Below are 12,676 nucleotides of genomic sequence, written 5' to 3'. Positions count from 1 at the left end.
TTTTGATGGGTCTTTCCTACGCAAATTTACACAAATCAAAAGTATTTTCCTTTCCTTGAAGTTGTTGCAGTTAGTTAAGGCAGTGGACATTGACATTCTCCAGGCTCTCGGAATATCCATCCAGATGTGCGTTTGGCTGCGTCACAACCTCCATCCCTTGGTGGGGATTCTGGGCACTGTAGCACATCTGCCAGCAGAGTTTATGAGGAAGGCCTGCTTCCAGCCTCTAGGGGCAGTCCCTTCTGGCCACCCTTGGCAAGGACTCACTAGCATCCCTTAGGCCAGTCACCTGCCAAGTGCAGTGAGGTGGGTTCCTAAAAGATTGTTGGGTGGGGGAGGTGAGAACCCTGAAGCCCCTAGATCTGTTTGCAATGTGGGTGTACCTGTCATTTTGCAGATGTCTGTACAGGATGACACGAGCCCCTGGGAAGGAAGAGGATGCAGTTTGGGGCCAGGGCTAGTGAAGGCCAGCTCCTCCCCTCCGAGAACAGTGGTCAAGTCCATAACTATATTCACAACAGCTTAAAGATAATTCAAAGCAAATCTTAAAAAAATGAGTGGTAGACCAGGTAGGCATTCTGAGAAGTTGATCATTCTAGTTTAATTCACAAATGTCTTTTCTCAGAATTCTTTCCTAATGGAAGCTATCGTAGTGGTTTAAAAACCGGATTTTGCCAGCCACAGTAAAGGTCCCTATATAGACTGGCAGAGGTAAGTGGGTGGTTTCTGGGGCTCAGTTATATGCAGCCACCTTGGTACAGGTGAATACATGGCCACTTGCATGAGTGTCCCAGGCCCCATACTCCCCACCAGAATAATACTGGTTATTTCAAGTAACGTGAACACCTATCAAGTTAAATAGACAAGCACTCATTTGGCCTGAAAAAAACGTCCCTGGTGTGGCAAGGCATAAAATTTAACAGGTCTAGGGTGCCTGGGTGGCTCAGTTGGTTAAGCGTCTGCCTTCAGCTCAGGTCCCAGGATGGAGTCCTGCATTGGGCTCCCTATTCAGCGGGGAGTCTCCCTCTCCATCTGCTCCTCACCCCATTTGTGTTCTCTTTAAAATCTTAAAAAAAAAAAATCAACAGGTTAGAATTACACTCAAATTAGTTGGTTTGGATTATCACCTACAGCAAAACCACATTTCTATTAAAGTCAATTAGTATGATTGTCTTCCCCACCCATAACCACCACCACATGGCTTTTTCAAATTCTGTACAACAAATTTTGGTAAAACCAAAGGTAGCTGAGTGGGTGCCAAGAGCATTTCCCACAAGACATTTGGAAGGCACTAAATCACCCCCTCAGTCGCCTTTCATGATGCTCTGGGAGGAACAGCCCCCACACCCCGGGGAACCCTGATCACACTCTGGGATCTGCATACTCAGGGTGGAGAACCTTGCTTTCTCTCAGCAAGGCTGGACTTGGATTACGAGAAATTGCTACACACCCACAACTCCCTCTGTGCTGGGTCTTCGGGGTTTTTACATTTCTCTGCTCTCAGGGGTAGTCTCACCTTCCTGGGAGGGACAGAAAAATGGGTCTAGCTGGAGACAGGCCCGTGGAGACTGTCCCATCACACTGAAGAGGCCTCCAGGCGGCCAGCGTGGCACCGAGCCTATGCAGCTTACTACCCCAGCAGGCAGAGGCCCGTGTCCCTCACCAGCAGGCTTTCCCATCTACAGTCAAGATGCAGTCCAAATAGTTATGTAAACAATCCCAAGGCTATAGATCCTGATTTTAAATTTCACTACCCATGAAACAAAAAATTATACTTGCTCCAATTAAGAATCTTACTTCTACCGAGCCTCAATTCTAACAGAAGTAAACTTTAGACTGGAAAAACTTTTTAGAAAGCAAACATTTATTAACACATTAAATGATTTTTCGTAGAATTTCTAAAGAAACAAATTCAAGACAAATTCTTCGAGTAGGTAACAAAATAATCTATTTAAATTCCTTCTCATTAAGATGACTTTACTCCATGAAACAATACATCCGCTGGGCAGGCTCATTCTCTCACGAAGAGTGAAATGGTTGTGTGACAGTTTTGTTGTTCTGTAAACACAACCAGAGTATGCTGTCATGGTTGAAAATTCAGTACTGCCATCTTCAAGAGCAAGTGTGAAACAGGTTATCAGCACCTAAAACATCTCAGAGTGGCTTTACTATTAATGTAACATGTTACGAGTTAGAAAATAAGCATTGAGGGAAAAGCCTTCCCACGTTAGTTTCTGACATAGTGCAGCTGCATCTTCATCCTGGACCTCAGGATAAAGTACGTTCCTCTTAGAAAGTGAGTGTGTTTTCACAGCAAGTTCAATAAATTAAAACGTAAGAAAAATAGCAACTAGTGAACAAAAGAATTCTTCACGGTTCTCTCTTTAATGTGTTGAGGGTTACATGTGAGTCAAAGCACTTATTAGCATGCGGTAACACACCCGAGCCACTGGAAGCAGGATTCAGGCTTAGCAAATACAGCGGAACTACACTGCAAATTCATTTTAAGCAGAAGGCCAGCAGGGGCCAGCCACACGAGCACTGGAGACAGTCAGTGGTTCTTCACAATCCGCTCTTAAGGCATCATCAAAGACGAGTTCCCTTCCGCTTACATGCTCATGTTTCCAAGGAAATAGATGTGTGGAAATTACTTGCCCGTTTCAAGCTCCTGATGCGTAGATGAGAAATTCTGGGTTTTTGAAAATCACAGAGTAAGTCAGGAAAACCCAGCCAAAAATGCTAACACTGTGTTCTAAGATTTGTCAGATCACCCCACTGCTACTGGTGAATAAAAGGACTCCACAGTGTTTTGAGTGTTCAAAACCTCTTGCTTCACTTTTCGTATCTGCAAAAACTACGACACCATTTGCTGCTAGAATCTTTGGTAGGACAGCTTGTACCTAATCAGACTTTAGGAATGAAACCCAACTTCATTTCAGCAGTGATTCCATGGCCAGCTTCCTAGCTGTGAAGACTAAGCCATTTTCAAGTGTTCGAATCTGTCACTCCTGTTTTAGTGCCTACAGACAGGAGGCGAAGGGGAATAAATGCAACCATCCATTTCTTCAATCCAACTCAAGGTCCCCAGAGCGAATCGGACTTGCTTCAGTTCAAGAGGAAAGAGCTGAAATACATGGTCCCAGTTTTACTTCAGCTTGGTAGAAAAATAGCTTAAAAGTATCAGGGAAATAAACCCACACGGAAGGGTAAGGCAGGCTGTGACCAGGGAGATTGCTAACAGTAACTGGGCCAGGACTCTGTATTCTACAATTATGTAGTTGCCCAAACTTCATACCCGTCAAGACATGCGTTACGGTTTCACATCTGACCTGCACCAGGATTCAGTGAGGTCATGTTAATAACTGCCTTGTTTGTTGATCAAGTGTAGCTGAGATCATGCGGACTGGGATTTTTAAGGGGAAGCTCTAAAAACGCTTTGAGAAAGACGTGCAAGTTAGCAGAGATTCAGGAAAATGTGCACAAGGTATTCTTGTCCACTCTGTCCACAGACAGATCTTGGCCCCTGGTGTTAATCCACGTACAGCAATCACCCATGCTGAGATGCAGCGTAGCATCTGCCTGGCAGGTAAGTAAGCGCTCATTCCATGTTGGTCAGCGAGTGAAGCTGTGTGGGCATCGGGTCTGTCTGTGGAGTCAGCTCGCTAAGCTCACTGATGGTAGTGGCCAGCAACGTTTCCTGAGACCCCACACAACGGTCTGACTTGTAGGCTGTATCTGCAGAATTGTTCTCGTGCACTGTAGGTATGCTGCCTTGGACTGTGCCTAGGTTGTGAAAATGGCCATTTTCTGCAAAAGACAGCAATTTATCCGAAAGTTTGGGTGGCGTATATTCTTCATCCGGCTGCTCAGTCTTGTGCGTGTCATCATTCTTGGGTGAGCCATCTACAATGACAAGGAAAGACTTCCATGGAGTATTCTTATCATGTATCTACGAATCAAACACAAAACATAAGTCACAGCGTATCTCTGAACAAGTACATCTTTTAAAACAATGGTTTCTTTTCAACTTAAATTTAGTTTCTACTGTAGCAAAATACCCTTTCACTAATGGCCAAACCTCTACCACCACTGTCACCATTAAGAAGCACTTATCATAGATTGTGCCTCTGGGACCCAGACGTGGTTCTGTGTTCACACTGTAAGTATATATACCCTTGCATAAAAAACCTGAAAAGGAAAGACCCACTGTCTTCTATAACCACCGTACAGAATGAGAGCCAGCTTTTTTTTTTTTAATTTTATGTATTTATTCTTTAGACACAGAGAGAGACAGAGGCAGAGGGAGAAGCAGGCTCCCTGCAAGGAGCTCAGTCCCAGGACCCTGGGATCACACCCTGCTGAGCCAAAGGCAGACACTCAACCACTGAGCCACCCAGGTGTTCCGATGGCCAGCATTTCTGTCTAGAGTTATGTGTACCTGGGGACCAGCAATTTGTCATTCCAAAGCCACACTACTGCTTCTGCTTACCGAGGTATGCCGCCTCAGAGTGGACTTGTCAGTGAACGTCCGCCCACATGCATTACACATGAATGGCTTCTCCCCCGTGTGGATGCGATGGTGACGCTGGAGAGCATTGAGCTGGGTGAACTGCTTACCACACTGGTCACAGCAATAAGGACGTTCCCCTGAGATGGGAAGAGAAGCAAGCCACTGGGTGATCTTTCCAGCCTACTTTATGGAATTCTGATACCCTGGAATCACGCTGCTGGGAGAGCACTGGGAAGCAGCTGCAGGAAGGCTACACTGGGAACAACTCAAGAGTCGATTGATGGGTACAAATCTATCCCTACAATACCAGGAGGTTATAGCTACACCCAAAAAGGACCAAAGCCAAAAGCTGGTATCACATCTACAAAAATTCACCTGTTTCCCACAGTAATGTAATATAAAATTCCAAGTCCCATAATAAGTGAATTTGCATGTGCGTATACTAATATGTATAGACAGACCATCAGCCCAAATTCCAATCTGAAAATACTAAAATGTCCACATATCCACAACCACATGCAAACATTCATACCGTTTCAGTTTCTGAAACCAGAAACTAGAAACTCAGAAATTAAAAAATGCTATTATGACACACAACTAAAACTTTGGGGATATTATCCTTGCCACACTGAACTCCCTTCCCTGGCGACATTCCAGCCATACCTGTGTGGACTTTAATATGCTGATAGAGTGAATTCCGCTGGGCAAAAGTCCTGAAACAAACTTCACATTTAAAGGGTTTGGATCCAGTATGGATTCTATTGTGATGTTTTAAATACTCCTTAGAAGCAAAACTCTTGCCACATGTTTCACACATAAAAGGTCTTTCACCTACATGAAACGATGAAACAGAAAGTTAGAAATGACAGAGGCACCGGAACGCCAGAAGAGTAGGCCCATGCCCTAGAGCACATACGAACTCAGAAGTGCCATACTGGGAAGCATGTTACATCTTTTAGCTAAAACTGTCATAAAACATCTATTCATGTAAGATGCCTGCTACTTGCTGAAAGTTCATGAAAAATCCTTGGGAATCCCAACAAGGATCCCACCAGCCTAGAATTAGATCGTTCAGTCAGCCCACATTTTGTAAACGTACTCATTCCAAACAAGAAATTAATCTTACAACTTGTTTGGGGGAATTGTTGAATTTTTTAAAGCAGTACTCCTGCACGTTATCAAGACAAAAGTCCCCCTTGAGAGGAGAGGGAGTTTACAGGGATACGTATGCATGGCTGGTCTGGGACAGCAACTCCAATCAGAATAGGAGAAAATTACTCCCCATTTCACATTGTACAGTTTGAGTCTTTTAATCTCACAAATCAGACTTACCTGATTATGAGGTATGCCCCTGACTTTACAAACACCAAAATAAAAATACTGGTTTTAACAGAAACTGAATACATTCATAGTTTCATCAAATGATGGGTTCTCACTTAATGCTTCAGTGTGACCTGATCTTACCTCCACCCCTCATCTTCCATTAGGCACCATTTCTCATTTTAGAGTCTCAGTAAATCCAATCATTAAATGCCTCAGCTCTGCCTCACCTGCATTTGAACTTGAGGCTCTTATGGCAGTATTTGAGACATACAAATTTAAAATGCAAGCAAGTAAGGAAGCACTGGGTTAGTATGATAACAGCAGCATACAACAGTTAGATTCTGTATCTCATACAACAAGGTTCTGAACCTCAGGATTGCTGTGCTAAATTTGAATAAAGTCAACTTAAATTTTCTCCCTCCCTTCGTACAATTACATCACAAAATTTTGGAAAATAGAAATGAGATAATCCCACGACCTAATACATCATATAGCAATTTATTTTCATCTAGTCTTTTATGTGCAGGTTTTCAATGTAGTTGGGATTAGCTGTATGCTGTAATTGTGCACTTCCCAGGCCACATCCAAGCACAGGTGTTTTTCATAACATTCAGAGCCCTGGGAGTGGCCCCATCGGGAGCCAGGAACAGATGGATTTACCAGTTTACTGAACCACTTCCTCTTTGGTTGGACAATCAGGCTGTTTATAATGCTCTGTTATTAGGGAGAGCAAGAAGTAGATGACAGTATATAGCTTCTCCCGTATTTTGAACAATTTCTTTAAGACAGATCCCTGGAAATGGAATTCGAAGCTAGTACAGTGGAAACGGTTTCATACCCCTTGATACTTAAAGACTCAAGTGCCCAGTCCTAAGGCCCAGTGTGCGGAGGCAACTGCCACAAGCACGCCCCAACAGAGCCATGGGCATATCTGAGTTATTTGGTTTGGCTCACGTAAGAGAAGGAAAAGCTGTATCATGGCCTTAACCTGCACCACTTTGGTAGATGCCAACTTCTAAATTAAATGGCAATTTCTTCTACAGCTAGAAAAACATTCAATCACAACAGCATTGAGTATTTACCTGTGTGACACCTTTTATGATAAATCAGCATGTGGTTCTGAGTGAATCTTGCACCACATTCATCACAGACAAAAGGTTTTTCCCCTGTATGAATTCTGAAAGTACAACATTCAGATGATAACTTAGGATGTATCTCAAAGCTCACTTTGCAATACAATTTCCACTCTAGCCTGCAAAGACGGTTATTCCAAGAGACCGAATGAGGACGGCTGAAGTGGACGTACACAGGCCCACGACCTCCATCCCCAAAGTCGTTTCCACTGGAGGCCAGTAGGCTCCCTCGCTTCCCCGGCGGGGGGCGCTGCCCGGCCCATGCCCGCAGACTCTTGCCTCTGCTCTCTCACTTCACCACTGAATAGTACTGTGCGGGGTCTGCAAAGCTTCCTCATCAGAGTAATCGACCACAGACACCTCAGGACTACGGCTGACAAAGCACCATGTGATCAAAAACGTTACCGTCCATTCGTAAGATGGATGACATGACCAATCCAGAAAGAACGGCTCTCAAAATGCTGAAGAAAGCTGGTTTCTGAGGAGCGTGCATCAGCATATGAGTTTCACAGCTAGTATGAAGCAGCCATCAACCACGACTCACTGCATACTTCCTACACCAAGGTTTTAAACTGATTGCAGACTGAAAAGACAGTGAACACCGCACTGCCACCCCAAAGACGCCCCAGCCTGACAGCAGGTCTACAATACAGTAGGACTGCTTGTCTAGATTTCAGGCACAACCCGTGAGCACTGGAAGGAAAGCTATTTAAAAACTGGTGTACCCCGCCTACAGTTCCAAAGTTGTGAACAGAAAACACTGTCCTGATTCTGGAGCTTAGACTAACCAGTGGCACTTTCCAAGCCCTGAGAACAAACACAAGACCAGAGGAGTGTCCTAAAGCCCTAAACGTCCTCTCACTGAGGCTTTTCATGGATGGTGGGACCCAGCTGATCACAGGCCTGAGTTCTAAAAGAAGAGTCAGGAAGAGAACAATGAAGGTCATTAGCCCAAGTGCCTCTCCAGCCAAAGCACAGCAGCCAACAGAAGCTCCAGAGGCTCCTCTGGGGTAGGAAGAGCCTGGCCCGCTGGAGCCGAGATAAGGCTGGTGGGGCCTGGGTCTCACGTCCAGGCTTCTGTCCTGGCACCGGGCATGGGTAAAGGGGCTGGCTGTCAGCCTGGGGCCTGTAGGAAGGCTGAGGGAAGACACACCTCTACCCAGGAAGAGACCTCACAGGCATCCCAAAGCAGCCCCCCAACTTCTAGAGGGCACAGATTAAAGAGTGGAATGTCTGCGGGCTGTACTGGACCAACCCTGGTATGACCCAGATCCCCGGCATGCCTGGCTCCTGGTGGGCCAAGAGCACCCTGGCAGAGACTCTGGTGGGCGGCTGCAGCCCTACCTCATGTGGGTCTTCAGCGCTGAGGGCTGCGAGAACTTGGCGTCACACTCAGTGCAGCCATAGGGCTTGTGGCCCGTGTGCGTCCGTTCGTGCAGCCGCAGCGCCGTCTTGGAGCTCAGACCCTTGCCGCACTGCTGGCACTGGTGCCGCTCGCCGCCGCCCTCGTGCACCTGCACCACGTGTCGCTTCACATCCTTCTTCCTCTTGAACTTCTTGCCACACAGCTCGCATGGGAAGTGGCGCTCGCTGCTGTGCACATGGCGCTGGTGGCTCTTGAGATTGCAGCGGTTGGCGAAGGTCTGGCCGCACGTGTCACAGCGATGGACCACCTCAGTAGCCACCCCGTGGTGGTGCCGGATGTGCTTCAGGAAGCTTTTCTCGTACAGAAAGGCCTTTTCACAGATAGTGCACTTGAAGTTGCTCTTCCTCTTCTCACCCTCGTCGTCCTCATCATCGTCCTCCCCGTGGCCCGCTGCTGGCAGCGCCTGTGCTGCCACAGGCCCTGCGCCACCCTCCTCCCGTTTTGTGATGGGCTCCATCTCTGCTCCCGCGGTGTCGGAGCTGGGGTCCTGGAAGCCGCAGTGGTCCCCTGTGTCATCCTCAGCACTTTTCTGCTGCTCCCGGAGCCTTCTTGTGTACTTCTTTTTAGGTATTTCCACAAACACCTTCCTTCCAGCCAGCCGTCCACTGGCCCTCCTGATTTTCGTGTAGGGAGGCTTAACTGCATCTTTTTTCTTCTCTGGTTTCTCCTTGGACTTCCTTGGGGGTGTATCTGGCAACATGCCATTGCTGATTGTCTCGGCCAAGGGATCTGACTCCCCGAGGCCATTAGGGAGTGGACTGTCCACTGCTGGACTTGCCCCGAGGTCAGGGGCAACAGAGGGTTGGGAGCCACTGCTCGCTTCTGCCTCCTGAGATTCCGAGAAGTTCTGCAACTCCAGAAGTACTGACTCCAACATCTGTTTCTTCAATTGAAAACAAGTTTCCGATAAGTCCAGACATTTTAGTTTCTCAGCCATTTCCAGCATTCGCTGCACACGGTCTTCTTCAACCTGTACCTTTGCAGTGTACACAAACTCGAGAAATGAGGCAAAGTCAACAACTTGCACTTCATTTAGGTAGACATTAGTCCTCGAACCATCCACAGTCTTCTCATTAAGGAACATCTCCTTAAAGAACTTGCTGGTGGCTGCCAGCACGGCCTTATGGGCCATGAACTCTTCACGGACACCCTGGTACTCCACACTGACAGTCACATCACACAGGTGACCAAGAAGGCGTAGTTGGTGCATTTCCTGCAGAAGGTTGAAGGGTGAGGATTTGGATTCCAGCAGAACCGCACCACTTTCCATGTTTCTTTTTTCTAAAAATAACTCTAAAAACAGAAAAAAGAATTACTTGAGCAAACACTGAAGTGAAAGAATCAAAAATGAGGATTATTTCAGTTCTCTAGAGGATATAAACTGATTAATAATAACCAAAAGCTAGCTTCCCTCATGTAAAGATACAAATCACACCACTTAGCGACCTTCTACAGTGTAGTCCCGATGCACCTTCATAATGTAATATTTGCACACAAAAAAATTACTAAGGTTTCTCTCAATGATAAACACAACTGGTCAAAGTCATGCATAATGAAAAATGTGACAGCAATAATTTGTTTGCCTAGGTCATTTTCTAACTTGCTTACGGACACGTACCTCAAAACCTTAACAGAATTTACAGCAACAATAATATCTAGCTCTTTGGCCAGGAAACCAAACAATCAAAACAAAACATGTGGCCACTGCTGAGAACAAACCCGAAAGAATCATGTCTGCCTCTGAAAATAACCAACTAAACAAATAACTACTTTCCACGAGGAAAATCACATGGAAAAGTAGTCCACAATCCATGGCCATTTCCAGCACCCCTAAACACCTCATAATTTGAGTTACCATCACTCTGTGAGAATAGTTTCGTGAGCTGTGCTACCTTGAGCAAGTAACTGGCATCTCTCTAACCACAGTGTGCTCCTCTGTAGAAGACTGCCAGTCCCATGAGGCTGCAGGGACTACAACCATGTCAAATGCTTAGAGCTGCACCTGAGGTTTCTAAGCTACTTGCTATTGGCTTCCGTAGTACACCAGGCCTAGGTGTTGTTATCACCATCAACATCCCCACTTCGGGCAGCCCGGGGGCTCAGCGGTTTAGCGCCGCCTTCAACCGCGGGCATGATCCTGGAGACCCGGGATCGAGTCCCACGTCGGGCTCCCTGCACGGAGCCTGCTTCTCCCTCTGCTTGTGTCTCTGCCTCTCTCTCTCTCTCTCTCTCTGTCTCTCACAAATAAATCAAAAATCTTTAAAGAAAAAACATCCCCATTTCATGGAAGAACTAACAAGGTAACAGTAAGTGGCTGGGCTGGGACTTGAGCCTGGGCCTGCTCGTCAAGCCCCTCAGCTCAGCAGTGCCAAAGGCAGAGTCGCTTTGACTCTACATCTTCCCAAGGCTCAGGACACTGCAGAGGTCGCTCCCCAACCTCAAGGTGTCCTCTCCCTGGCTTCCATGGCACCACGCAGCACCATGGGTCACTCCTCCTGCTTTACTGGAGCAGCTCTCCCTCAGACTCCCTGACTCCTCAGGATGCGCCCCACCTTGCGCTCTAAATCCACCTTCCCTTTCCCAGGACATCTTGGTTCCTAAGCCTCCACAACCTGTCCTGCTTCCCCTCTCCTCCAGCCAGACCCTGGAGGTCAGACCCAGCGGGCCTGGGGCAGGCTTGTCTTCACCTTTCCCGGGGAGCCAGCCTCTCTGCTCCGCCCCCTTCTGCGGCCCCACAGGGAATGCCGTGGCGGCCCCTGGGGCTCCAGGGCCCTGCGACCGCCAGCCGCTCCGGGCGGGAGAGAAGTCCGCCCGCGAGGGCCCAGCGGCAACGAGAACGCGCAGGAGGCCTGAGCAACCACCGGAGGGCGAAAACTGAAAGCGCCCGAGAGGCCGCGGGGGGGGGGGGGGACACGGAGGACACCGACCCCAGGCCCGCCTCAGGGGAGGGGCTGCAGGGGGCTGCGTCGGCCCGACGCCCACCCTGGGAAGCGGCCCTGGCCCGCCGGCGGCCGCAGCCTGCACGGTGGCCCGCGAGCTCGGGCCGGGAGGCGGCGATCATGGCGACGGCCGTGCCCCGCGGCTGCCCCCGGCCGCGCCTCGTCCAGAGCGTCGCCCTCGGGCCCTCCGCCGCGGCGGCGCACGCCCCCGCCCCGCCCCGCCCCGCCGCCCCGCGCCGCGCCGCCCCGCAACACGCTCCGCAACACGCCCCGCAACACGCCCCCCGGCAGACTGACCCGGCGCCTGCTGGGCCGCAGGCGTCCCCGGCTCCCGCGCGGTCTGGCCTGGCCCTCCGGCCCCGGGCCGCCCCCGAGGCCCGACGCTTCTCCGGCGGAGCACGCGCGGACCGACCGGGAGGCGGAGGCTGGAGCCAAGGGGCCCCGGGGCCCGCGGGCCGCACACTCACCTCCCAGCCGGCGCCGCCGCCGCCGCCGCGCGTCCGCCGGACCAGGCCCCCGGGACCCACGGCCCCGCTGGGCGGAACGCGGCTGGCAGCGCGGGCCCCGCCGATTGGCCGCCGCCGCCGCCACTCCGCCCCGCCCCCGGCGTCCCCGTCCCCGCCCCCTCTCGCGGCTCGGGGCTCGGGGCTCGCGGCTCGCGGCTCGCGGCTCGCGGCTCGGGGAGGGACTGCGCGCGCACGTCCGACTGCGGAGGCCGATGGAGCAGTCGCCGGGCTCCACCGACGCTGGGGCAGGAGTCCGCGCCCGCGGGCGCCACCGCCCCCAGCTGACGTCTGCGCCTGCGCACGAGACGGTGACGGCGTCCTCGCGTCCGGCCGCGGCGTCGCGGGGCGGAGCCGGCGGCCACGGCAGTCACGGGGCCCGGAAGGAGCGGGCCGGGCCGCCCGCGGGCATCCTGCGCCTGGAGGGCGGGGGACGGAGCGCTCAGCGCGCGTCCTTGGCGCAGGGTCCCGGCCCGCCCCGCCCCGCGCGCCCTGAGCGCCGCGACCACGCGTCACCGCGGCTCAGCGCCCGCCTCCGGTCCCGGGGTCCCGGGGTCCGCCGCCGCCGCCCGACGGGGCTTCCCGCTGACGCCGCCGCCCTTCGGGGAAGACTTGGTGCTCGGTGGCGGGGCCCCAGCTGGCTCTGCGCGCCCTTTTGCGCCCTCCTTCAAAGTCCCTCCTCGGAAGAGCTGCGCTGGATTCGACTTCAAGCTCCCGGTTCCTCTGGGCCCTGCTTCCCTCCCTCCGGGGGCCGCAGCCGAAGCCTCGTGGCGGGCGCAGGACGCGCAGGGCCGTGAAGCACGCGGTGGACGGCGGGACGCGGCTCCGTCTCCTCCGTGCGA

The 12,676-nt window shown here is 50.9% G+C and overlaps 1 protein-coding gene across 3 annotated transcripts; it reads right to left on the bottom strand.

Annotated features, from left to right (window-relative positions):
- Positions 1-1,843: 1,843 nt before the first annotated feature.
- On the bottom strand, positions 1,844-11,886 carry GZF1 (GDNF inducible zinc finger protein 1). 3 transcript variants are annotated; one of them, XM_055305329.1, is made up of 6 exons: positions 11,629-11,886; positions 8,311-9,685; positions 6,916-7,010; positions 5,174-5,341; positions 4,490-4,647; positions 1,844-3,949 (listed from the first exon to the last, which is right to left on the bottom strand). In XM_055305329.1, the coding sequence occupies exons 2-6, from the start codon at positions 9,660-9,662 to the stop codon at positions 3,599-3,601; spliced, it is 2,124 nt and encodes a 707-aa protein (XP_055161304.1). In that variant the 5' UTR covers positions 9,663-9,685; positions 11,629-11,886; the 3' UTR covers positions 1,844-3,598. The 3 variants fall into 3 exon arrangements, with proteins under 3 accessions (XP_055161304.1, XP_055161314.1, XP_055161325.1); XM_055305339.1 differs by having other exon boundaries at positions 11,799-11,886; XM_055305350.1 differs by having other exon boundaries at positions 3,651-3,903.
- Positions 11,887-12,676: the final 790 nt, after the last annotated feature.

This window comes from Nyctereutes procyonoides, unplaced genomic scaffold (assembly GCF_905146905.1).
Source record: "Nyctereutes procyonoides isolate TBG_1078 unplaced genomic scaffold, NYPRO_anot_genome, whole genome shotgun sequence".
NCBI lineage: Eukaryota > Metazoa > Chordata > Mammalia > Carnivora > Canidae > Nyctereutes > Nyctereutes procyonoides.
Note: the sequence above shows the minus strand (reverse complement) of the source record. Positions and strands in the feature narration are given on the sequence as shown.

Coding starts and splice junctions, on each gene's coding strand:
- GZF1 (XM_055305329.1), bottom strand. CDS start 9,662: ATGGAAAGTGGTGCGGTTCTGCTGGAATCCAAATCCTCACCCTTCAAC. Junction 5,342..6,915: donor TCATAAAAGGTGTCACACAG/GTAAATACTCAA, acceptor CGTTTCATGTAG/GTGAAAGACCTTTTATGTGT. Junction 4,648..5,173: donor GCATATTAAAGTCCACACAG/GTATGGCTGGAA, acceptor TTCCCATCTCAG/GGGAACGTCCTTATTGCTGT.